This window comes from Miscanthus floridulus, chromosome 3 (assembly GCF_019320115.1).
Source record: "Miscanthus floridulus cultivar M001 chromosome 3, ASM1932011v1, whole genome shotgun sequence".
Taxonomy (NCBI): Eukaryota; Viridiplantae; Streptophyta; class Magnoliopsida; order Poales; family Poaceae; genus Miscanthus; species Miscanthus floridulus.
In genome coordinates, this window is record NC_089582.1 from 144253547 (window position 1) to 144278994 (window position 25448).

A 25448-nucleotide genomic window follows, 5' to 3' on the forward strand; every position below is an offset into this window, starting at 1 on the left:
TTCATGCTGTCCTGTGTGGCTGCGTGCCAGGAATCTAACAAACACAAACCTATATAAACGCACTGTTCCAAACGTATGTATACGGATTGCTCATTCAGGTGCATTGTTCCAAACCTATACAATGAAGCAGGTGCATTGTTCCAAACATATACAATCAAGCAAAGCATGATACGTATATGTGTTGAGCATGGGCTAAGTTTTGCGATCATAGAACCTGCAAAAAATAAAAATAATTCAGAGGATGAACAGATCATTTCGCAGGTGTAGGTCCGAGCCCATGACACTCGGGGCCCATTACGATACTCCTGAAGTATCTCGGTCACTTCAGAGTTCAGAGTAGAGTACACCCTCCGTCGTCCCAAAATAAGCGCACATCTCACTTACCGAGAAATTAAATATTTTAAATTTGGCTAAATATATATACAAAATAAGTATGATGTGTAATAAATATTATTAAATTAGTTATATTGATTATAAAATATATTTTTATAATAGATTCATTTGAAAATACAAATATTGATACTATTTTATATGGAGCTAGTCAAACTTAAAAGGGTTTCACTTCTCGAAAAACATAATACGCATTTATTTTAGGACGGAAGTAGCATATTAAATTTATAGGTCCATGACGCTTGTGGCCCACTACACAATGGTGATGACAGACAGAAAAAAAAAGGCTCCAAAGTGATGGTAACCATGCAAAAGCCCCGACAAAATAAGCTATACTTTATCGGAAGATAAGATACATTTACCATTTGTTGCAAAAGGAAAATAAAATGCAAGGACTACTCCAAGTCTCCAATAACCTACTAGTACATATACACATATCCTACTCTGCCTCATGGGGCATACACTACACACCATGTATGTACAACCAAAAAGAAAAGAGAAATATTCACTGTGTCTTAGGGCATGAAAATCGTCTCAGTCCTTAACGGCCAATCTGTCATCACCTCGTCCGAAAGGTTAGCTGGGTACCACAAATTTTGCAGTACGGCCAGAAGCCTGCGATTCAGTAACAAGGTTAGGAAAAACAAGCAATGTAAAAGGCCACGGAGTGAGCAGAGACAAAAATAAAAAATTGAAAACTATGGCAACAAGAATATCTCAAGCCCTCCATATGCAGTATTATCTGACTTCTCTATACGATGAGATGTTTTTTTTCTCGAAAACACAGGAGAGCTGCGCATCATTATATTAAGAAGATACTAAAATGGGATAAGAACCCATACAACACAACACACACAAAAACCACACACAACTCTACACACACACTACACTATACGATGAGATGCTATTAATCAGACAGATTGACATACCCCGAAGGCGCATATCATTAACTTAATCACTCTTTTACGAGGTATTACAAATGAAGTACTACTCATAAGTCAAATGCTTCCTGCTGGTCTCACATGCATCTTGTCTCAGAATGAACAAAATGCATAAAACATATGTCTGCTGTTGTTGCTGTCCAGCATAAATCAGAAGCTTGGGAAAAATAAAATAAAATTCTCTAGAAGGCATGGACAAACCATATAGCGTACACACATAATACACTTGCATAGGGTAATCAAATGCAATGCTATGGTATACGGGTATAGAAAATGATGCTTCTAAAAATCTCATAAGGACAATTTATCTGCTTATTAACAAAATGGTACTGCTGGTTTTTCCACGGGAGTTCTGCAGGGACAACCATCGCTGCTGTGGCAATGAAAGCTAAAAAAAATTATAACCAAATAACCAAGAAAATACCCAGTGTGTTTCAGCACCCTGACAATCTATCTGTTTATTAAAAAATGGTACTGCTGTTTTATTAGTTATTACCCATGCAAGTTCTACTTCAACAACAAGCATTACTGCTGTTGCAATGAAAGCTAGAAGTATAATCAAATTGCCAAAGGAAATACCAGTAGTGTGTGCTTCAGCACAGTTGCTGTGCAGATATTACTACCATGTACACGAGATATCACCAGGCGGACATGTGGAACAGCTTTCCAGCTCTCACCAAGAGCAGGCTTGACAGCTCCATTGCCTGCTGAAACCATATGGTTGGTTACCTGGTTTTGATGCAAGAGAGTAACTCAATGAATGAACTTAAGAAAAAAACTTTTCGTTTCAGACTTGCCAGTATTCGCCAAAAAATTTTGCTGTCTGATTCATAGCAATTTGTAAAATCAATTGTTTAAGGCAAATAGTTTATGAATGCCTATAGGAAGCCAAGCAGTAACATAAACTTCCATTTCAAATGCTAAAACAAAGGTGGTATGTGGTATTCGTTGAGTCACCAACCATGCAATGATGGTACATCCTAAACAGCTGATTATATGGAAGAATAAACATTCTCGGTACATGATGTTAACCATTTTTAGGTCATTGGTACCTTATTACAAGAAAATATTGAAGACTGAAGAAAAAAATATACTGGTCCATCCTTGGAACCTTCCTCACTCAAATACTTGGAGCTAACTGGTAGCTAGTTCAGACTTCAGACCAGAGAAAATGGAGTAGAGAAAAAAGAGCCTGCTACATAATTTTTTGTGGCTTGAATACCAATAAAGTACATTAGCAAAGGACATGCATGACAAGACCAGCATATATGGAAATTGGCAAAATCTGGTTGCTGCTCCTCCAAAGTAACCTATAACGCTTTCTTTGCGGGCACAATTAGGTGTATTCCATGGAAGCGTATTTAGAAATCTTGGGCTCCTTTGCGCTGCAAATTCTTGGCCATTCGCAGTCACAGTTGGACAGCAGATAGGCTTGCCAAATGTGGGCTACCACACCCCGACTGCCAGGCATTGAGCAATCAAAGGGATGAAGACTATACAGCACTTGCTAATTTCATGGGTCTTCTCTAGGCAAGCGTGGTTTATCATTCTCCAGTGTCTGGGTCTGCAATAGGAGCTGAACTCTACAGCTTTCTCCTCATGGTGGTGCCAAGATCTTAAACAAATTGACAAGCAAATGAGGAATGGGCTCAATTATTTGATTATTGTAGTTGTTTCACAAATTTGGAAACATCATAGTGACTGTGTTTTTAACGGAACGAATGTGTGGCTGGTAACTAGGACCACCAATTTAGATAAAGGAGCCTTGTTATGTTATGCAGGTGCAAATTACAGAAACTAACTATGGTCTAGTCCGTAGTAGTTGTTTTGTGGACATCTCTTTTATGTTTCAACAGCCCATATGTAATCTCTTTTTTAGTGTGTTTAATGCATGGAAGGTAGTATGCAAATTCAAGACCAAACACCATACAGATTCAGCCTGTCGAATAAGATCAAACAATCTTCAGCATGAAAATTCAGGTGCTATGCATCATCAAGATAATCACCACGATATTACAGTTCTTATTCTCTCAATGCATGTAAACAATACTGCTGAGTGAACATTGCATAGTTGCACAACGAATTTGACAAATAAATTGAATACATATATTATCCCCATGACCAAAATCAAAACGTTAGATAGTTTTTTTTTTTTTAAAAAAGCATCTTTTTTTTTTTTAAGTATCTTCCCGTTAATAAGAAAAACAATCAAATTCAAGCCAAAGAGTTGAATCTAGGTTTACACCAAGTTAACAATTCTCAATTGCTCCAAATATGCTCATCCCAGAGCATGCAATTAGCATTCCATGAGTGCTTACCAAAAACTGGGGTTCAAAGAAATTACCAGAACAGATAGATTATGCTTATAGGCTAACTTCTTTAGAATCATCGCCACTGATATCATCATCGACCGCCCTGTCAGTTTATTAATACAGGTTCAGAGAAAAGAAACAAAAGCTGTGAATTAAGGACGTCTTCCTCTTAGGAAGCAATATCCCAGAGACTATTGTTTAGGAACTTAACTTAGGGAAATCCAATTTATGACCAGCTGAGATTATAAATTAGCAGTTGTATCATAGACATTATTATTAAGTTTATACTAAATTCATAAGCTATCTTGCATAAGCACCAATTCAATTCAGTTCCTAACTCACAGAATCATATTCAAATCTAATTTATCTCAACCTCTTGATATTCCTGCATAAAGTCTCTCTCTCTCTCTCTCTCTCTCTCTCTCTCTCTCTCTCTCTCTCTCTCTCTCTCTCTGTGTGTGTGTGGTGGTGGTGGTGGTGGTGGTGGGGAGGAATTGTAGACAAGGCTTGAAGGTGGTACCTTGTGGATACTTGCCACCAATGATGGGAGCAAGCAAGGATGATATCGAGTCAACGATAAGTAAGCAAATTTTCCTACCACCACTTTTTACCTGTACATGTGCCATGTCAGAGAAGTATTTGACAAGAAATCTGAAACAATAAGGAAGGCTTCATTCATACCTTGTCATTCAGTAGAGAGACTTCAAGTTGATGTAATACTTCAAACATACCAAATATATCAAACACAGACTTGCAGACGATGCTTCTCATCATGGTCTTGAGCCTCTCCTTATGTGGCAAGTCAAAACCTGGTTGCTGTAGATCTTAAGCTATATATACAACATATGGTAAAGCTTTTGTTGGCAAACTGCTGGAACAAATTTCTATTTACACCATAAGAATTGAAATAAATTATGAGAACTCAAAGAATGACAAAAGGTATGAGCAGGCTAGACATGTGGGTGACTGTCTACCTCTTTGATCAGATAGGTCGTTAGTTCCATCAATTATGGTGGCAATGCGACTAGGAGAGAAGGAATTACTAGTATCCAAGTACATAACCACACCCATATGCTTCACTGCAACATGTGAAGCAGAATGTAGACAGACCTGAAATGGTATATATGCAATAGACAAGAGCATGATTATGATTTAGCCCATACTAGTTCCAATACAATCATCCTAAGCAGTAACCATAAGCATTTTAAGTGTATATAAAAGATAACTCATCTTCTCACCTGTGTTTTACCAGAAGATGATGGTCCAGTAACCTCTGTCAGCTGACCTTGGCGCAGGCCGCCTCCAAGAAGTGTGTCAATGCTGGCAATTGAAAGATTAAATAAATGATACTAGGATCATATTGATCATAATAGGTAATATAGACAAGGATGTTAATGTAGCCAATAAGAGACGAAGACTGAGTAAGAGAGGGCATGACTATACCCTTCAAGTCCAGTAGGGAGGACATGCTTGTTTTCTGTGACATCCTTGAGCAAGTCCATCCCATTCCACAATCGCCCACACCAATCTTCCTTAGAAGACTGATCTTGATTCATCGTCTCCTCCTGTGTGTATCATATCATCTCATATGTCATGAATGGAAAACACTCGGTGATTCAGTAGTACAAAAGTTCTTCGCTACCAAATGTGCCATCAGCTCTGTTAGTTGGCAATTGCCGCATTACGATGTTACTTACAACCCCTAAATTCAACTTGCGACGAATTTTCAGTTAGTGGAGCAGTTAATTTTGGGTTCTTGATATTCCGGAGGTCATTTTTACTTCTAAATGTAATGATGGACATGGACTCTTCTCCCCAAATGTTTAAGGTCAGTCATCAACCCCTAAAGGAAGACGAATTGGCCGACTCAGTCGTCTGCGAAATGGTTTCAACGTGCAAAATACCCCACTAGCAAACCGAACGTGCAACGTCATGTGTAGTATCAGTCAGACTAACATTTCTAGTACAGCAAACATTTATGCGATGATGGCAGGCGAGAAAACACCAGAAGAAGAATAAGAAGAATGCGGACCTCCTTGTCGTGTGGTGAGTAGCGGCGCTTGAGACCGCAGCCGGATGTGGTGGCTCGCCCTCCGCCTCCTCCTCCGCCACCGGCCGCCGCCATCACCGCCGCCGAGTAGTTGACGCTTGCCGCCGACACCACCGTTAGTGATCTATAGCAGTTATGGGCCACCGCTGGAGACCTCCGCCAGCACGCGGTGCCCCTGGAAGGTCACCAGTAGGGCAAGGTAGGACGCCTGCCCCTACGGGAACCCCGGCAAACCGAGCGAGAGCGGCGACCGCCGCGTCGGGCGAAGGAAAACGAAGGAGCTAAGACCGAGTACTGGGCCAGCCCACTTTGATAATGTGTGGCGGGGTAAGCAAGCACAATGGCAGGCCCAATAGCCCAACGCGCTGAGTAGCGCAGATCCTTTCCCGTCTCCCCTACCCTCGCCTCGCTTCCACCTATCCGCCGCGGGTCGTCTCCGTCTCTATCTCCCGGCTCCTCGGCATCTCGCTCGTCAACGCCAGCGCCGCCGTGCCGCGCGCGTCCGCCGACGGCCCCGTTGGCCCGCGTGCCACCCCAGGGGAAGACAGATCGGCGATCCCCAGGGTGCGTCTCGTTTCCCGGCTCGCGAATCTGACCAACTCTTGTGTACTTGTGTGTTCAATTCATTGGCGTGCGAGAGTAGCTGGGGGCTCCGCAGGCGGCTTTTACGCGTAGGTTTTGTTCGTTGCGGGGTATTGTGTAGTCACTTTGCTTCAAGAACCATTGGGATCGAGTATAATTTCATGATTTTAGGGTAATACTTCGCGTTGCCTGTTACCAGAACGCATTTGTTCTGGCATGCTTGTTCTATTGTGTTTTCACTATAGGAATTTATTTGTACCTTTTACAGCTGACTGCGTGTTTGTATACATGATTGATTCGCTCAATTAGACACTTATCGAGACCCTTTACGTAATCCATGTCCAATGCAACCATAGGATTTCATTGCCCTCAGCAGTTTTTAGGGTATTATTACTAAGATAAGCAGTACGCTTATCACTATAGTGCTACTACATTCCACCAACCCCTGGAGTAGTGAATATGGTTTCTGGGAAGCAGAGATATTTCCCTCTGTTGCTGGTTCCATTCCATCTGTGTACTGATAATTTTTAGGCATTCTGCCGATGCAGGCTTGCAAACATGTATATCCGCGTGAAGCGCAACAAGACTACCTACTTCATTCAATGTGAACCAACAGAAACAGCTTTGAGCATCAAACAGAAGTTGCATTCGCTGATAGATCAACCTCCTATTAATCAGCAGTTGTTCTTGTGGCCCAGCAGTGATGTGCTTGAAGACTCAAAGACGCTGGCAGATCAGAAGGTACCATATATCTAGTTTGTTTAGTCACGGTACAGTTTAGTTTGTGTAGCCTTAGCATATCAGTTCTCTTTGAAGATTAAACCCACAGCTTGTCTAATTCATCTGTCGGTTGTGTGATATTTTCTTTTTTATACTTGTTCAGGTGGAAAACGATTCCATTGTTGCATTGGCACTAAGAAAAGGTATCGTGGGTTTTGTCTACTTTTTATTTTTCCTTAGTATCTTTCAGGTAGTGCTTTTTGCATTATTATTGTTTCCATTTTTTTGCTTACTCTTAGTATACCACTCAATGGTTATGATTATTGCCCAGCAACTGTTTAACTTTGTAGAAAATACCTTTGTTATGTCTTGGGTCATCATTCACTAATCATCGGATTGATCTGTTTTCTGGACTGTGGGTTGGACATAGGCTATGCTTTCTCTAGCAAGAAATTTACACTTTTTCCCTTATTTCTATGTTAATTAATAAATCAAGAAGAACCTATAATTGCAACGTGGTTTATCATAGCAAAATAGCAGGTTGCCCCTATTCTAAATAAAGTGAATGCATGATGCTAGTCCTTTTCTAAAATCTCAACCTACTCAATGCAGCTTCCAGACTGTAATTTCTGTAGCTAATACTGCATTTTCAGTCTGACAATTGCTGACTGCAATTTCTGTTCTTCACCAGATGACGATGAGTTTGAGGAAGTTTTCATTGCCAGGCCAGAGGATTTCATGTCATCATCATGAAGATGAGTCCGTCATCTCAACAAGGGGCTGTGTGTTCTCGGAGTGGACCCGTTGCTCTACATTGGTCCCTCTAGGAAAAAAATTGTTATGAAGATCCCAAACCATTGTGGATGATATTAAGCTTTGATTTGACGCTCCAACTGATGCCGTGCTCTTGTACCTACTGGTGTCTGCCTTGATGTTGGGATCAAGCGCACCTAATTGTCCTTTTGTACCAGCTCTAGCATGTGAATCCATCTGTGCCTCCGTCACCTAATACACTCACTGTTGCTGCTGCTATTGCTGCTTGGCTGTTGCTCGATTCAACTACGCTGTCGGTGACATAATGGGCAACGCATTAGGGGCGCGTTTAGTTGCGTCCAAACTTGCGCCGCCTGAATTCGGCACTGTGCACTGTAGCATTTCGTTTGTATTTAGGAACAATTGTTTAATCGTTGACTAATTAGGCTTAAAACATTCGTCTCGCAAAGTACAACCAAACTGTGCAATTAGTTTTTTATTTCGTTAACATTTAGTACTCCATATATGTACCGCAAGTTTGATGTGATAGGGATTTTTTTTTTTCATAGTGCCAAAGTTTGGATTCTGGGTGAACTAAACATGGTCTAGACTTGCATCACAGGACTACAACAGTAGTTGTGGGCTTGTGGTCTCTCTTTCTCAGGACAAAAAATTACTATGTTCGGACGGATTTCGTCTGCTCTAACAGGGGGAAAATATCTGCATTTGTAATTCATTCAAATTCATAATTCGGCAGAATTGTAATTTCATAGCCTACCTTAGTCTACCGTTTCCGTTCTACCAGTTTTTGAACTTGCCATTTGATTGCGAAAATCTGCGAAAGTGCTCCAACCAATGGGGTTATATTATGTTATTATTAAACAATTGAAATGCAGCTGTAAAAAATCTCCAAGCTTGCTTTTTCCTTAGAAAAGGCAGCAGAGACAGCTTTTCAGGAGCTTGAGCATTTGGTTTGGTAGCAACAGCTTTTTGAACAACTCAACGCGGACGGAGTTTTTGCTCACATATCAAGTTTTGAACGGCGCGCGATGCAGACAATACATACGAAACGTCCTACTCAAACTAAAGTCACCGTTTGTGACGTTGTCCTTGTGTTTTTCCCTTGAAGAGTCAAATAAACAATTTGATCTGCATGATTTATTATCACTCTAGCCTGTTTGGAACACAGGAATCTCGTAGGAATTTCACAGGAATCAATTCAATTTCACAGAAAAAACGTAGGAACATGAATTTTTTTCCCGCAATCCAAACAGGCTCTAAATCAACTACAATTGTCAATTACCAAACCCCCAAAAATATATCATCACCAATTCACCATTCAAGAGGACGAAAATTGTTAAAGGCCATATTTGGAATGTTGGATATTTTACGCTGGCGTTCTTATAAGAATGAATTATTTTTTATAAAATGTAGATATTTTTTTATATAATTTCTGCAAAATCTCTACGTTCTAAGGATCCCTAAATGGTTCTATCTAATCTAAAGAAACAAAACGGCCGAACCAGTATTAGTTAAGGCATCTTTCACCTCAACCAAAACAGAAGACAAATTAATTAATTAAGTAACCAACAGAGTTACGGAGGGTTGTGATAGGCGTGGCGAGCCAACGTTAAATCTAGTCATTCTAATGGAGATGAAACCCAAAAAAAAATCGTTGGACGTAACCCTCTTAGCGACGCGTCATATTGTAACCCGGTTATGGTGTTAAATGGGCAAGGACCGAGTCGGCACCCCCTTGGTGATGCGCCGTGTCGTGATCTGGGCATAGTGTCAAGTGAGCAAGGACCGGGTCGTCGCTTCCTTAGTGGCGCGCTACATCGGCGTCCGGGTGTAGTGAAAAATGAGCAAGGATCTTCACATCTGAGTCGACGGGTGCAAACGGTAAGGAAGCTAGTCGAACCAACTAAGATCCATTTAGGTAGTTGGAATGTAAGGTCGCTTACAGGTAAGTTAAGAGAATTAGTTGATACCGCGACTAAGAGGCGTGTAAATATATTATGCGTTCAAGAGACTAAATGGAAGGGTTGGAAGGCAAAGGAGGTGGACAATACATGTTTCAAACTTTGGTACACAGGGATAGTCGTGAATAGAAATTGAGTAGGAGTTTTAATTGATAAAAGCCTCAAGAATGGTGTGGTGGAAGTGAGAAGATAAGGAGATAGGATTATCTTAGTCAAGCTTGTCGTTGGTGATATGGTCTTGAACATAATTAGTACGTATGCCCTCTAAGTAGGCCTCGACGAGAGTGCTAAGAGACAGTTTTGGGAAGACTTAGATGGCCTGATTAGAGCTGTACCTAGTAGTGAGAAGCTTTTTATAGGAGATCTTAATGGGCATGCAGGTACTATAAGCGCGGGTTTCGAGGCAGTTCATGGAGGTTTTGGGTATGGTAGTAGAAATCAGGAGGGGGGGAAGTTCTGCACTTTGCGGTAGCTTTTGACCTGATGATAGCCAACACTTTCTTTAGAAATAGAGAATCTCATCTAGTGACCTTCAGTAGCGGACAACACTTTAGCCAGATTGACTTTGTCCTCGCAAGAAGAAATGACAAACGAGCATGCTTGGGTTGCAAGGTGATACCACGGGAGTGTGTTGTTTTTCAACATAAGCTTTTGGTGGCAGACTTTTGTTTTCAGGTGCGTGTCCGTAGGGATAAACAAGCTAAGATTGAAAGAATAAAGTGGTAGAAACTAAAAGGGGAGACGTCAGAGATATTCAGGGAAAAGGTTATCAAAGAGGGTTCTTGGAAGGAAGAAGATGACATAAACAACATATGAGAGAAGATGGCAACCAATATTTGGAAGGTGACCTCAGAGGTGTGTGGAGTAACCAAAGGAAGTGTAGGCAAGGCTAAAGATACTTGGTGGTGGAACGAGGAAGTCCAAAGGGCTATTAAGGAGAAGAAAGAATGCTATAGACGCTTGTACCATGACAGGAGTGTGGACAACATAGAGAAGTACAAGGTGGCAAAGAAGATTGCAAAGCGACCTGTAAGTGTGGCAAAGAGTAGAGCATACGAGGATCTTTACCAACATTTGAGTATGAAGAAAGGAGAGAAGGACATTTATAGGATGACTAGGGTTCGTGAGAGAAAGACAAGGGACTTTAACCAAGTTAAGTGCATTAAGGATGAAAGGGAGCATCTCTTGGTAAAGGAGGATGAGATCCGACATTGATGGCAAGAGTATTTTGACAAATTATTTAACGGTAAGAATATGGACACAACCATTCAGTTGGATGACTCTTTTGATGACACCAATAGGCGCTTTGTGAGAAGAATCCAAGAATCTGATGTCAGAGAGGTGTTGAGGAGGATGAAAGGAGGTAAGGCGATGGGACCGGATGGTATCCCAATCGAGGTGTGGAGATGCCTTGAGGACATAGCTATAGTATGGCTAACCAAGCTGTTTAACCATATTTTTCGATCGAACAAGATGTCTGATGAGTAGAGGAGAAGTATATTGGTACCAATATATAAAAATAAAGGAGATATTCAAAGTTGTACTAATTACCAGAAAATTAAGTTGATGAGCCATACTATGAAGCTATTGGAGAGAGTTATCGAGCATCGTTTGAGAGCAATAACGTGGGTCCCTATGAACCAATTTGGTTTTATACCCGAAAGGTCAACTATGGAAGCCATTTTCTTAATAAGACAAGTTATGGAACGGTATAGGGAGAAGAAGGACCTACACATGGTTTTTATTGACTTGGAGAAAGCTTATGATAAAATACCAAAGAATGTTATGTGATGGGCTTTGGACAAACATAAAGTCCCAACGAAGTATATCGGGCTCATTAAGGACATGTACAACAATGTTGTGACTAGAGTTCGAACAAGTGATGGAGACACGAATGACTTACCGATTAGGACAGGACTACATCAAGGGTCAGCTTTGAGCCCTTATTTGTTTGTCTTAGTGATGGATGAGGTCACAAGGGACATACAAGGGGACATTCCTTGGTGTATGTTTTTCGCGGACGATGTAGTGCTAGTTGATGAAAGCTGGACACGAGTGAATCAGATATTGAAGTTATGGCGGGAGACTTTGGAGTCCAAAGGTTCTAGAATCAGTAGAACTAAAATTGAGTATATGAGATGTGACTTCGGTACTACTACTCGGTAGGAGGAAGATATTAGTTTGAAAGGTCAAGTAATGCCTAGGAAGGATACCTTTTGATATTTAGGATCAATGCTACATAGAGATGAGGATATTGATGAAGATGTTAGCCATAGAATCAAAGCAGGGTGGATGAAGTGGAGGCAAGCATTTGGTGTTCATTGTGACAAAATGGTACCACAGAAACTAAAAGGCAAGTTTTATAGGATGGCGATTAGACCTGCTATGTTATATGGTACAGAATGTTGGACTACGAAAAGACGACATGTTCAACATATAAGTGTCGCAGAAATACGTATGTTGCGTTGGATTTGCGGTCATACAAGAAGGGATCGAGTTCGGAACGATGATATACGTGATAGATTAGGGGTAGGACCAATTGAAGAAAAGCTTGTCTAATACCGGTTGAGATGGTTTGGACATGTCCAACGAAGGCCTCTAAAGGCATCGGTGTGTAATGGAATCCTAAGCCAGGATAGTAACGTGAAGAGAGGCAGAGAAAGACCGAAGTTGACTTGGGTAGAGGCTGGCCCCGTTCGCTGGTCTGAAACTTGGCTGAAACTGGCTGAAAACACTGTTCCGGCTGAATTGTTGTGAGAAAAAAATATTGTTCCGACTGAAAAAAGAAGCCAAACAAACTAAATATGGGATAAGCCGAATATGGCCAATAAAAGGAGACTTGAAATGATGAAATATATCCAAAGACTTAACCTTAGATAGGAGTATTTAGAAGACATCTATTCATGTACCTAAATCTTGATTGTTTCTGTTGGATTTTAACTCTAGTCTATCTTAATTTATTTAGGAAAAGTCTTGTTTTGGTTGCTGCTGCTGCAAGTAACCAACGGAGTTACGGAGTAACTACAGACTCCAGACAAGAAGAAAAAGAACAACCATTGCAAAATCTGAATTTGATTTAAGTACGCGTTTGACTGACATCAACAGGAGGAAATTACCCGCCTCTTCTAGTCTTTTATATATTTTGCAAATGGTACACGAAGACTAGGTGCACCACACGCTCCTGCTCGTTCACATTTCATGCCATGGCCCCTCTTCGCTTTTGTTTGCTTTTGCTTGGTTTGCCCTTTTTGAGTTCAAAAGAAAAAGGGAAGAAAATGCGGCCTTGCCCACGTTTCAAACCATCTTAAAAAGGAATTCAAGAGGCATTCCTACGGCACCGTTTTTCCGTTCCTCCTGTTCTTGATTGTGAGCGCGGGACGAGATCACGAGAGGGACCCGAGGAAAGGTCGGAGCCGTGCGAAAGAGAGAGCGCGAGGTCGGGGAAGTCGAAGTCCGCGCTCCGGCCTCCGGCTGACGAAGCAGGTGACGACCATTCTTCCCCGCCTCCGCCGCGACGCGTGTTAGGTTGCTCACGTGATCTTGCTGTTAGAGTTGCCTCTTCTTGCTTCCGCTGCTTGAGGCATCTCTCATCTGCGGGGAGTTCGGAGCCTTCCTGGCCCGTGCGTGATTCTTCGCACCCGAATCTTGGTTCTGCTCTTGCTCCTCGCTGGCTGCCGAGGGTTTTGGGGAGCGTCTTGCTTCTTGGAGTTGGAGGCTTGTCAGAGCTGAATCTTGCTCACCTCGAGTAAAACCAGCCGTCTTCGGATCTTCCCTCTCTTCATCTCGCGGGGGTTCTTCGCCATTTCGGAGTTCAAATCCCACCTGGGATTTCGTCGGCTGCTTGGGTTTGCTCCGTGTCGCGCGAGTTTTGGTGAGAGGTTATTCCCGCATTTAGTGGAGCTGGCTCTCATGTGCTCCTCTCCTCCTCCATTATTGTTTGTACCGAATCCTATTTCAGGGTTTCGTTTGATTTCGTTCGTCTTCTCAAACTTTTTGGGCCTATTTGTTCCTGGTAAACTTTGTTGAGCACTGCTTGAAGCAGATTTGCAATTAGCGCTGCATTGGCAGCTACATTGTCGAGTATGTTACTTCTTTTATGAGCAGCTGTCTGACTGTAAAATCTGCATTTGATTTACCAGGATGCACTGTGACGCGCTGGCACATGGTGAGCATCTGATGTCAATTAGGATTAAACATGCTTCCTCTCTGTGCTCATGTGGGAGAACAAGAAATCAGCCTAGACAGTAGTTATCTGTTGCAAGCTGAAAATGGTATAGCACAGTGCTCCTGGACTACAGTTATTTGTCCCCAATGCTTGCTAGTAGCAGCAATGCCTGATCATTAAAATCGTGTTTGTGCTTGCAGCACCCTTATTCACTTAAGAGTTCCAAAGGAGCACCAATTCTGCCACGGCCAGTGTTTGTTTTCTTCATTGCGTCATTTGGTTTCTATGTATGCTACCTCTCCTTTAATCAGATAACGCTAGAGAACGAAAAAGAGGGGAATAGTCCAGAAGAACAAAGGGACAATATTTGCAGAAAGCCTTATGTGCCACGTGAGGAGCTCAGTTATGTGCACTTTCCAAAACCTACGAGTTATAGCAGGTAACATCCACCACTTGACTGTGAGGATAGATAAAATCTTTGTAGTCCTCAATTATGTAGTACAGTATATTTTATGGCTGATGTTGATATTGTTGTGCCTTCTGCTGCAGGGGGGAGTGCTCATGTACTCCTGTTCGATTCTTTGTAATTGTGTCTATGCAAAGATCCGGAAGTGGATGGTTTGAGACCTTGCTGAATAGTCACCCTAACATTAGTTCCAATGGCGAAATCTTTAACAGAGTGGATAGAAGAAAAAATATCTCGTCTATCTTACAAACACTTGACACACTGTATAATTTGGACTGGCTCACCAGCGCAGCGAAGAATGAGTGCACAGCTGCATTTGGACTGAAGTGGATGCTTAATCAGGTACTTTAACTATGGCTTTCTAAATGGAAAAATACAGCATAACATGAGGAGTCCTTGCCAGCGGTGACTAGCACTGTGTTATAAACTACAGTTCTATCCGGTGGAACATGGGCAAACCTTTTTATATGATCTATTTTCCTTGCCAAAGTTTGGATTCTGTAAGAATTATAGCTAGAATTCAACTCTATTATACTGCATATATGGATGTTTTTCTCAAAGCTATGGCCTATGTGCCAACTGCCAACTACTAACATGCCTACAGGTTGCAGTTCTTAAAACTGTGTACTAAGCAAAATTCACCATCCAAGCTCGTTAACACTTAACAATGATGATCCATGTTGAAACTTGTTCTGCTCCTTCTTATCAGAACAATTGGAGTTATGCTTATGCCTACCAGATGTTAAATATATGCCTGGCTCATAACTTCCAACATTGTGTTTTCCCAGGGAATTTTGGAAAAACCTGAAGATATAGTTGGTTATTTGAACAAGAAGGGTGTCTCTGTTATATTTCTGTTCAGGAGAAACACGTTACGCAGGCTTATATCTGTGTTGGCCAACGACTACGACAAAGATGCAAAGCAGTTGAATGGAACTCACAAGTCTCATGTTCACTCAATAGAAGAGGTAATTTCAATGTGCAAACAGTTTCAAACAAATTTACTGGCATAGCTTTGTTCTGTTGGTAAGGAGAGAGAGAGAGAGAGAGAGAGAGAGAGAGAGAGAGAGAGAGAGGATTTGTTCTGTTGGTCCCCCTTTTGAGCATAGTGCTGTCCACAGCTCATTTTACATGAGTTGTGGCTTAGTACATATATCACTTATTTTATGGCAGCTTTGTGATTTTGATTACACTGGTGGGTAAAAGATAAACTGCATCTAAGCTGATATTACACTGCAACCTCTTATCTGATTAGTACAGCTCATTTTGGGCAGGCTGAGATATTAGCAAAATTCAAACCACATCTGGATCTGTCAACTCTGATTACAAACATCAGAAACATTGAGAAGGCCATCAGAGATTGCTTGGACCACTTCAAGAGTACGCGGCACATGATCCTCTATTATGAGGATATAATCAGCAACAGCAATGTACTGAGCGCAGTTAGATGTCCCACTGAAAGATCCATTGTTACGTTCTTGGGTTAACTAATATTAATGCCATCTCTTGGGTGCGCAGGCATTATCCCAGGTGCAAGAGTTCCTCAGAGTCCCGGTGAGGAGGCTGATGAGCAGGCAGGTGAAAATTCACACGAGACCTCTTTCGGACCTTGTCAGGAACTGGGAGGAAGTTAGCAGCAAACTGAACGGGACAGAGTTTGCTCACTTCCTTGATGGTTCAGATTATGTCAAGTGATGGAGGGCGGGTTATTGGCATTTGGAGTTGTAGTCGCAAAAATGCTTTAGAATTCTTTTTTGTACAGATGAGTTTGTTAGGCATACAACAGATGACACACGTGCTGATGGAATCATAGAAAATTTTCCAAGTTTTCTCCTTTTTGTATTCTTATATATTATACGAGTTTACGACAGCCAATAAGATTTTCAGAATGCGGCCAAGGATAGCTGGCATCTGACTATGGTTGTTCACTTGTTCGAATTCAACGCAGACGAAATTCTGGCCCAATGATAATAATGTTTCGGCATCATGTTGCTCTTTCAAGGAAGAAGAAATCCCAAGACTACACAAAAATGGCCAAAGGATATACCCCGATCAACTTCCGTAAATGCTTGTACAAGAACAAAATTCCACTCAAAAAATGTTTACATGTAACAAGTACAACATCGCTAAAGCTCGTGCTGATACCACGGTGCACACATGGGATCTCAGCTTAGCAGCGGCACCCTATTGGCGCCGTCTCTTTATCCTTTCGAGGGCGCCCAGCTGCTCGTTCCCTTGGGCACCTGAGCTTTCCTCATTGTTCTCGGCAGCTCTCTTGCCAAGCTCACCAAATACCGCAGCAGGAACACTCTTCTCTGCAATTTGGACATCGGGTTCCTCGTCGTCACTCTCGTCGGGCAGCTCAATGTCCTCATTGTTACCAGCCTGTTGCCTGCTGCTCTCGGCCTGCGCCTCTACTCCAGCACTGACAAAGTTCATCATCCTGTTAGCAGAGGCTGGGGCAGTGCTTGGTGCTGCTGGTGGTGCAGTGGATGGTCCGGGAGCCAGTTGCCTTTCCAAGGCTGCCATCTCATCTTCAGGGACGCCAGCACGCTTCAGAGTGTCAACTGCTTCGTCCAGGTTTAACCTCTGATCCCTCTGCATCAAGTACTCCGGTAGTATGAAATGTGTCTGCACAACATTATAAGTCAGTGCTAATTTGTGATACAAGAATTAATGTTCATGTCAAACTGCAAATTAAGTTGATAAGTGTGGCATACCTGACTGCGGCTAGCAGCCACTGTACGTTTGATACGAAGCATCTCCCTGAATGTGTCTTCGTTACCGTGCTGAATCTCAAAATCATTCCACTTCTTCCAAAAGTCAGGATTGTTTGGATCAGAATAGTTGGATGCATGCACATAGATGGCACGCGAACGATCAATTTCCCCAAGGCTTCTCTCTAACTCAGCGAATTTCATGCACATTGTCAGAACATCTCTGTCTGGGAGGCCAGATTCAATTGCTTGCTGCAAATGTGACAAGGATAGCAGGGAAAGTTAGTATCAAACTATCAGTAACCAGCAAAACATCTGCAAATATTGAAGACACAACCAGGCCAAATCTGGAGTGTGGAGTGCTCAATAAAATCAAACATATGGAATTCTAGATGGCCGATGGGAGCATAAAACACGTATTAATTCACGACATTACTAATTACTCCCTCCATTCCAAATTATAAGTCGCTTTGACTTTTTTGGTACATCCATTTTGTTATGTATCTAATACTTATAGCATATGTCTAGGTACATAGCAAAATGGATGTACTAAAAAAGTCAAAGTGACTTATAATTTGAAACGGAGGGAGTAGTAAAATTGTAAAAACAAGCTTAGCCAGCTCACACTTCTCATGTGCTAAAATATTGTAGCAGAACTAGATCCTAGATAAGAGTATAACACAGCCAGTCTATCGATTAAAACAGATACAAGACAACAATCGAAAGCAGAGGGCGAGCCTACTAGAGAGTATAGAAGAAACATCTGTATTAATTAATTCATCCAGTTACCAAATAGTTAAAAAGCGGCGTTAAAGAGCTCAGATGTCAGATCCATATCAATTTCTTTCATCCACAACAATGATGCGAAAAAAAAAACTGAATCTCAAAACAAATGATCAGCCAAAAACCATAAGGCAACAATCACAAGCTCAAGGGAAAGGATAATACGCTTACCTCATATATTTGTCTTGTCCTTGGAACACCGAAGAGTTCGGCAGCACGTGCTATATAGATTTCATACATAGCCATTTTTTCACTGTTAGGAACAGCTCTTACAGCTTCATCATATACATTCATAGCACGTTTGGCAAGACCATAGTCTTCCTCCAGTTTTGCCCATTGTAAATATAGAGGCTTCTTTTCCTCTGGAGGAGCCTGATCAAAAGAAGTACAGTGTAAGTACAGAAGAAAGATGTTGAAAGTAACTTTCTCAAGAAATCAAAGTTGCATGCAGGAAAGAAACAGGTGCCAGTGTCTCAAACAAGTAAATGAGGCGCAAAGAATAATATGACATACTACAGCAAGAACAGAGGGGCACATGGTTCCAAAAGAAGCACAAAATCAAGTGTAGTTTGGAATTGAAAAACTTGCCATGGTGCTTAAATTGTATTATCGATCAAGTATTTTTCATGGCATGCTCTTATGATGATGCTAAAAAGTGGTGAATATGATTATGAGTAGCATATTGCGCATAAAACAAAGCATGGGTGAAATTTTACATACCTGTTGGACAGCTTCATGGAAAAGCTCTCTTGCTCGTTCTAACTTGCTTCTCTTGTATCTCTGTACAAACTTTGTAAGGTAGGTCACCCAAATGGCCTTAACGTGGGGATACTTGAATATTTTCACGCCCCTTTCATACACTTTAAATGCATCTTCGAAATACTTGTGCTCCTGTTGTGAGGGAAACAGTAACAAACAGAATATTAAAAGATGCATTAAAAGATCCTATTTGAAACATAAAACATGCTGACTTTGGAGAAAGATCTTACCTCAAGAAGATATGCATAATTGAGAATTATCTGTGGAGTGGCAATTCGTAAATCCAATATTCTCTCATAAACTGCACCGGTAGAGTCTAAGGTTCCAAGGCTCTCCTCCAGATCAACATAAAAGCTCCACATTTTCAAAGATTTGTGCACTTTCATCTGGACAGGCTCGTCCCCGTCAGCAGCAGCTGCATCAATCATATTGTTAGCATGAATGTTTTGTAAAATACACAGGAAAATTTAAAATTGACACAGATCTGACAGAATAAGTTATACCCCGCCTCTTAACCTCAACAGAGGGCTCTGCCGTTGCTTGCCTCATCAGCTCAATAGCCTTGTCAAAATTGTTGTGGCGCAGCTCCATCTCTGCCCACTCACACCAGATACTGGCTAAGTGGTCAACTGCCTTATAATTCACTTGAGTAGCCCGTTTGAAAATATCTTCAGCACTATCTAGACGATTGTGTTTCTCATACATCTTTGCAAATGCCACCCACAGAGTATGGGGCTTCCCAACTGCCTTCATTGGGTCTACAGTTTTCACGGCCTCAACATATGTCGCTACTTGCCTCGCAGGATCCTTTTCAAAGAGTTTCACCCTCCTGCACATATTGTTGCATTGTTAGCCAATTCCATCAAGCCAGAGAACACAAAAGGAAATGGTAATGTGCATTGGTAGCACACTACATGTTTGCATCTCATGCCATCACTTATTTAAAGGAGATCTGAGCATAGACTTACAATCACTAAAGAATCAATAACTTGCCCAGCTAGAGAAAATGCGCTTACAAATGCACTCTCTGTTCGAAATTATTGTTCACTTTAGCTTTGTCTTGAGTCGAAATTCTATAAATTTGACAAAGTACTTAGAAAATATATTAAATACAATTTCAAATAAATGCACTATCAAGACATATTTCATGGAGAATTGAATTAAACCAAATTGACTTACGGCGAAGCTAAAGTGAACTATAATTTGGGAACTAAGGGAGTAGATTTTACAGCATACTTTGTTTTCAAAAGAGAGAGCACAATGTTGCAAGTTTTGCAGTGCTAGTAACTCTGGAATGGGTTGATTGGTTCATCACGAATTTTCAAAATTGATGTAGTAACCAACAATCCAGAAGGTTGATATCTTAGCTTGTCTAAAGTTCTCACAAACATCTCTGAATGAAAATAATGGGGAAAAAGCATGCATTCAAAGGGTGACAGAAACTGAATAATCAATAATCCCTCAGAAACATTAACAGGTGACTATGATACATATTTGGTGGCTCAATCTGCGCACATCCAAGTGATAATTAATCTGCCTAGACAACACAATCAATAAAGTGCAGGTGTTATAGCAAACCTCACCTGTGCCACTCCTCCACATTGTGTGGATTCTGTCGCAACAGCACACTGCTAAGAAGCTCTGGTCTGCGATCCAACAGCCGCTCAAACCTTGCCATCCTCAAATCAGTATCATCCTCATCGTTCAACCAGAATTCATCGAGGAATTTCCTTGATAACTTATCCAACCCACTCTTCCTGCCACCTCCCTCGTTCTCATCCTCACCCCCTTCTTCCTCAGCAGCCTCCAGCTTTGCCGCAAGCATACTCTGCTCAAACTGTGTATATGCCTCAAACACCACGCTGAACTCCTTGACGGTAACCACTGAAGAAATGCCCTCCTCAAATATATCCCTAGCTTTTTCGAAAAGGCCTCTCCTGACATAGTAATCAGCCAGTGAGGTCCAAAGCTTGCCGACCTCATCGGTGAACTTGCGTATCCCGCCACGCAGGATGGCATCCACCTTGAGGCCGGCAACCTCATCAGCATGCTTGGTGAGGATCTCACAGAGCTCGAGCCAGAGCTGGTGCCTTGTTTTCCCCTTGACGGAGCGGAACCCGTCGTCGTTGAGCACTGAAGCTAGACGGTTGGCGGCCTCCTGCCAGTGGTTGGCGGATATAAGGAAGTTGATGAAGTCCTCGGCGTGGGAGGGGTCAAATTGGAGGTATCGGCGGAAGACTCGGAGCGACGTCTCGACGGGGCAGGCCGGGAGCGAGGCGAGGCGGAGGTACAGCGGCCAGATGCGGTCGTGCTGCGTGACGGGGAGCGCCCGCAGGGCGCGGTCGAAGGAGCGGCGTGCGCGCGTGAGCAGGCGCTGGTCGAGCAGCGAGGTGAGGTAGAGGACCCAGACGCGCGGCATCTTGTGCATGGTGGCCAGCGCCCGCTCGAAGGTGTTGTTGAGGGAGGAGTAGGCCGGGTGGTCGATGGGGTGCGGGCGCGCGTGGTCTAGGCGGTCGCGGAGGTAGGCGTGCCAGAGCTTGTAGCTCCCCGGGAGCGCCTTGAGGGCGCGCTCGTAGATGACGGCGCGCTTGGCGAACGGCGCGGCGGCGCGGGCCACGAGGTAGCGCCACCACCCCTTGAGCTTGAAGGGCTCCCGCAGGATCTCCTCCTCGTAGGGCAGGTCGTCCTCCGTCGGGTACAGGTCCGGCGAGATCCCGACGGCCACAGACGGCGCGGCCTTCGCCGCCGCCGAAGCCGACGCCACGGCCACCGGACCCGACGCTGACGGCATCCTGGCGCGGGGATTGGCTGAGACTCGCTAGGGTTTAAGAGTCCGGCCTGGCGTAGTAGCAGGCGAGGAGACGGGTAGGGCGCGCGGGGAAGACCGGCAGCCACCTTCTGGAGATTGTGGGGGGGGGCGGGGGGGAGCGGGGCGGTGATTGGCGGCGCGGCGCGTCCTCGACGCGATGGAACCGGCGGCTGCAGGGGCGTCGCGGCCTCACGGCAGATAGGTGAGCGTCTCGCAGGCGACGGTGGAGAGGATGGAGGTGGATTCTGCGGACCAGGCCCAAGCGGCGGGCTCGACGATTTTTGACACGCCGCGGGCTCCGGTTTACAATCGGTAACCGAGAGGTGGACAAGGAGACGGCGGTCCGTGGGCCGGCCTGATGGGTGGTTGGGTGGGAGGGATCCCGAGTTGGAATTAGACGAGGCCCGAGACCAAGCGCGGGGATTTGTGCTCTTTTCAATACTTCCGGCCGGCGCACTCTTTATATTTCAAATTTCAAATTATACTAGGAATTGCTACGGGCAAACAAAATCAAAATGCAAATCACGCGTCTGATTTCCCAAATTTTAGTCAATCGATCTCGTTCATCCATATGCCATCAAACAAAGACCAACACAACAGTAACACAGCTTAAACGCATGTGGGAGATCTAAGATAAATTTTCGATAAGGCAACATATATCAATGTTGCAATGCAGTCATGTAGCAAAACATCTATGACCTATTTTAGGGCATCTCCAACGGTATGAGCTAGCACTAGCTGTAACCTAGTGAATATAAAGGGGAGAAAATAGTTCCTTGCTACAGTGCACTAAAGAGTCAGAGTGGGTTCAGCCAAAGATTTTTTTTTTGAAATGAACGGAGGAGTGGGATAGAGTTTCCCTAGCTAGAATTATATTTCAAAAGAACTCCATGTCAAGCCACGGAGTTTCGAGTAGTGTTACAGGATAAGAGAAACAAGCGGCAATTTCTAAGACCAGAGGTATCTCTCTCGGACCTCAAGCGTTTTCGCCATAATACAAGACCATCACAGACTCGAGTCACTATACGACGACAAGACGAACATTTGCTCCTGTAGATTTCTCCGTTCCTAGCATCCAATTTTTTCCAGAGAATTGGTGAGCAAGACAAACGGCAAGAGCCATGCACTCGAACGTAGGGGTATGTTCGTAGATCATATGTCTGCATTTCCAAGTTTTATAATGTGGTGTAGTTCGAGACGATTCTAGAGCGCAACACTGGAGGGACACTCAAAGAAGACATGCTTGTGATCTTCTATGTCGTTATTGCATCGGCGACAGGTTTCATTACCTAGAACATGCTTGGCGAAGAGGTTTGCGTGTGTGCTCAATCTATCTTTGAAATAAAGCCATGCGAAGGCACTGACCTTGTCTGGAACGCGGCTTTCAACCAAAGATTGTGTTTTCACCGACTTCTAATTCATTGTAAGAAGAGCAAAGACATAATTCTTCTAAAGTGCACAAAGGAGGCAGAGTCGGGTGGCTCTAGCAACATACGGGCCTTAGAGCATCTTCAAAAGTTCCCTAAATCCCTTCCTAATCTATGTTTTTTAGCAAGACGAGAAAAAACCTCAATCCAACAACTCCTAATCCATCCTCCTAATATTTTAGAACTTAGGAAAAGTCACCATGTTTCGTGTAAAGTTACGCGCTTTCGAGTCGCGCGTATCTTCTCTCTCCTGCGCGTGTTTGTTGGCCAATCTAAAGGTGGAAGGGCGTGAAAATAATAGAGTAGAAAGGGGTTTCTGATGCAAATATACAAGAGAGAGAATATATAAAAGTGGTTAGGATAATTTAGAATAGTATAGGATTCCTGATGTAAAATTATCTTCTACATTTTAGGAGTGGATTATTAGGAGCTCTTGGAGACGGCCTTCTTTATTTCTTTCAATACTTTTTTAGGAGTCGTAAAATTTCATAGTTTTAGGAAGAAAATATTGGATACTCTTGGAGATGCTTTTAGTCGATAAAACTAAAACGACCTGAAAATTAGAAATGAGATAGCAAGATGCACAACTCCACGTCTGGGTCTTGTGATTTAGCCAATTTATTGGCAACCGTGTGTGGTTTATAATAATATATAATATATATATGTATATACGAATATATGAATAATATAAAAGGATAAGAAAATAAGGAAACCTATACGATGAAGATGTGGTACTGTGCACATCGCGGTGGATCACTCCCACCAGTCCACCACGTGCACTTGCACAGATGGTCTGGATGGCACTCGCCAGAGCGCCACACGTGTCCGGGCGGCTGAGGCGCAGGGCGGGCGCTGTCTGGACCCACAGGTCGGCTATTTGTCGGTGTCGTGATAGTTCCTCGACTGGGACCCAGACGTAGCTTTCATGCTGAAGAAGATAAGTGGGCCCCACGTGGCCCGGCTCCGGGACCTACAAGCCGTGGGCAGTCATTGGCCTACTAGACTCTACTACTGTACTACTCCGTACACAAAACGACTCGAGCTCGCTAGTGACTGATGTGACGACTATTCAATCATTTGCCGATCTGACCGACTGCGTCAGTGCTTAAATAATTTAATCCGCACTACTAATCCGACCCAAAAGATTTTTCTCTCTTTTCCTTGTCATACATTAGTTGCAATTGCAACTTGCACGTTTAGGCCCCGTTTGACAGGACTTCACTTCACTTCACCAGTGAAGCTATTTTTTTTGTTTCAGCTCCACGAACAGTTCCATCGGGGGAGCTAAAGTAGTTTTGGTAAATCGTTTGGCAAAATAGCTTCAATGTGAGAGTATGTTTTTAAGGGCCTGGAGGAGGAGCCGGGAGAAGCCACTTTTTTTAGCTCCATCCCACCCCAAATCACTGTGACAGCATATTTTTAGGGGCTTCACAAGTGAAGCTATTTTACTTTACCCCGTTTGGTAGAAAACAGCTCCAAACGGCTCCTGAAGCCGGTGGAGAAGCCCTGCCAAACAGGGCCTTAGTCAGCTTATCGGTGCAGCAAATGACCAACTAGTAAATATTTATAGTTTTGTTGTACGTTGTGATCGGAGGTGGCCTAGCACTCAATGACACAGGATTTATACTGGTTCAGGCAACGTGCCCTACGTCTAGTCGGGGTCGGTCGGCGACTTTATTCCTGAGCCCAGGTGCTCAAAGTCTATAGTAGAGGTACAAACGAGAAGGAGGAAGAAGGGGGTATACAAGAGGTTCGGTCGGCTCTGACCGAAAGGGTCGCGGTCGAAACTTGGCGGTCCTATAGTTGGGAGCGTTAATGTCGATCTAGTGAGTCTAGGCTTGAAGAAATCGATCCCCCCTTCGGGGGAGGGAGTGCATCCCCTTTTTATAGATGAAGGAGATGGCTTTACAGGTGAGATGAGGAGAGTATAGATATTTCTAAGTCTTACTGTCTACGGTGATGAAAACTGGATAATGGTTGAAGCCTCCCAATACTATCGATGTTGCTGTAGGATGTCAGATGTGCACGGGGGGTCGAGATATCTTCTTCAGGAAGGATGGACGTCGGTACCTGCAAATACTTTTGGATGCCTGGTGGCATGAGGAGCCGCGCTATGTTCACTCGGTATGGCAGATCCTGGAGCCCATACTGCGATCGATGTCCAGACACGTGGGGGGCTTGCCATATGGGAGTTTCTAGCGGCCCCTATAATACTTTGTGTCAGGGTGGCTACAGAGCACTGGTTCGTGCAAGGTATGATCCCTAGTACAGTGGTGTTGACTTGTGAGCCATGCCTTGCCTTTTTCCGCATGCCTTCTGGTTCTTTCCGAGCGGATGCCCCTGGTCGGATGGTCCCCAGTCAGATCTGGCGCGCCAGTCGGAGAATAGTGATGGTGGTGTTTTTCTATGAATCTCGGTCGGAGACACGGGGTCGGAGTCGAAGGCGGTCCTCAGATCAGGCTTTTTGAGTGGAGGCCGTGCGGAGGCAGCCGGGGCCTGACGCTAGCGCTCCGATCAGAGAGGCCGTTCGGAGCTAGCCTGAGCCTGAGCTAGTGCTCCGGTCGGAGAGATGGGCCAAAGGCGGCCTGGGCC

At 43.4% G+C, this 25448-nt stretch overlaps 4 protein-coding genes across 7 annotated transcripts; 2 read left to right on the forward strand and 2 right to left on the reverse strand.

Annotated features, from left to right (window-relative positions):
- Positions 1-642: 642 nt before the first annotated feature.
- Positions 643-5970, reverse strand: LOC136542690 (DNA repair protein RAD51 homolog 4-like). 2 transcript variants are annotated; one of them, XR_010780760.1, is made up of 9 exons: positions 5676-5970; positions 5087-5208; positions 4882-4963; positions 4618-4753; positions 4325-4452; positions 4164-4254; positions 3676-3746; positions 1911-2035; positions 643-1005 (listed from the first exon to the last, which is right to left on the reverse strand). XR_010780760.1 is itself a non-coding variant. In XM_066535228.1 (9 exons), the coding sequence occupies exons 1-9, from the start codon at positions 5766-5768 to the stop codon at positions 967-969; spliced, it is 912 nt and encodes a 303-aa protein (XP_066391325.1). In that variant the 5' UTR covers positions 5769-5967; the 3' UTR covers positions 643-966. The 2 variants fall into 2 exon arrangements, 1 of the variants encoding a protein (XP_066391325.1); XM_066535228.1 differs by having other exon boundaries at positions 1911-2060; positions 5676-5967.
- A 133-nt stretch (positions 5971-6103) lies between these two features.
- LOC136542691 (uncharacterized) lies at positions 6104-8004 on the forward strand. 2 transcript variants are annotated; one of them, XM_066535230.1, is made up of 4 exons: positions 6104-6257; positions 6824-7016; positions 7159-7198; positions 7687-8004. In XM_066535230.1, exons 2-4 carry the CDS (start codon positions 6834-6836, stop codon positions 7746-7748), a joined length of 285 nt encoding a protein of 94 aa, XP_066391327.1. In that variant the 5' UTR covers positions 6104-6257; positions 6824-6833; the 3' UTR covers positions 7749-8004. The 2 variants fall into 2 exon arrangements, with proteins under 2 accessions (XP_066391327.1, XP_066391328.1); XM_066535231.1 differs by having other exon boundaries at positions 6125-6257; positions 6807-7016.
- Positions 8005-12923: 4919 nt separating this feature from the next.
- On the forward strand, positions 12924-16242 carry LOC136542693 (uncharacterized). 2 transcript variants are annotated; one of them, XM_066535233.1, is made up of 7 exons: positions 12924-13213; positions 13870-14001; positions 14096-14334; positions 14445-14703; positions 15150-15329; positions 15636-15791; positions 15880-16242. In XM_066535233.1, the coding sequence occupies exons 2-7, from the start codon at positions 13999-14001 to the stop codon at positions 16054-16056; spliced, it is 1014 nt and encodes a 337-aa protein (XP_066391330.1). In that variant the 5' UTR covers positions 12924-13213; positions 13870-13998; the 3' UTR covers positions 16057-16242. The 2 variants fall into 2 exon arrangements, with proteins under 2 accessions (XP_066391330.1, XP_066391331.1); XM_066535234.1 differs by lacking the exon at positions 12924-13213 and adding an exon at positions 13227-13601.
- Positions 16243-16326: 84 nt separating this feature from the next.
- On the reverse strand, positions 16327-21682 carry LOC136542692 (uncharacterized). The gene is made up of 7 exons (XM_066535232.1): positions 20204-21682; positions 19124-19449; positions 18851-19035; positions 18582-18752; positions 18033-18233; positions 17082-17330; positions 16327-16992 (listed from the first exon to the last, which is right to left on the reverse strand). The coding sequence occupies exons 1-7, from the start codon at positions 21409-21411 to the stop codon at positions 16546-16548; spliced, it is 2787 nt and encodes a 928-aa protein (XP_066391329.1). The 5' UTR covers positions 21412-21682; the 3' UTR covers positions 16327-16545.
- Positions 21683-25448: the final 3766 nt, after the last annotated feature.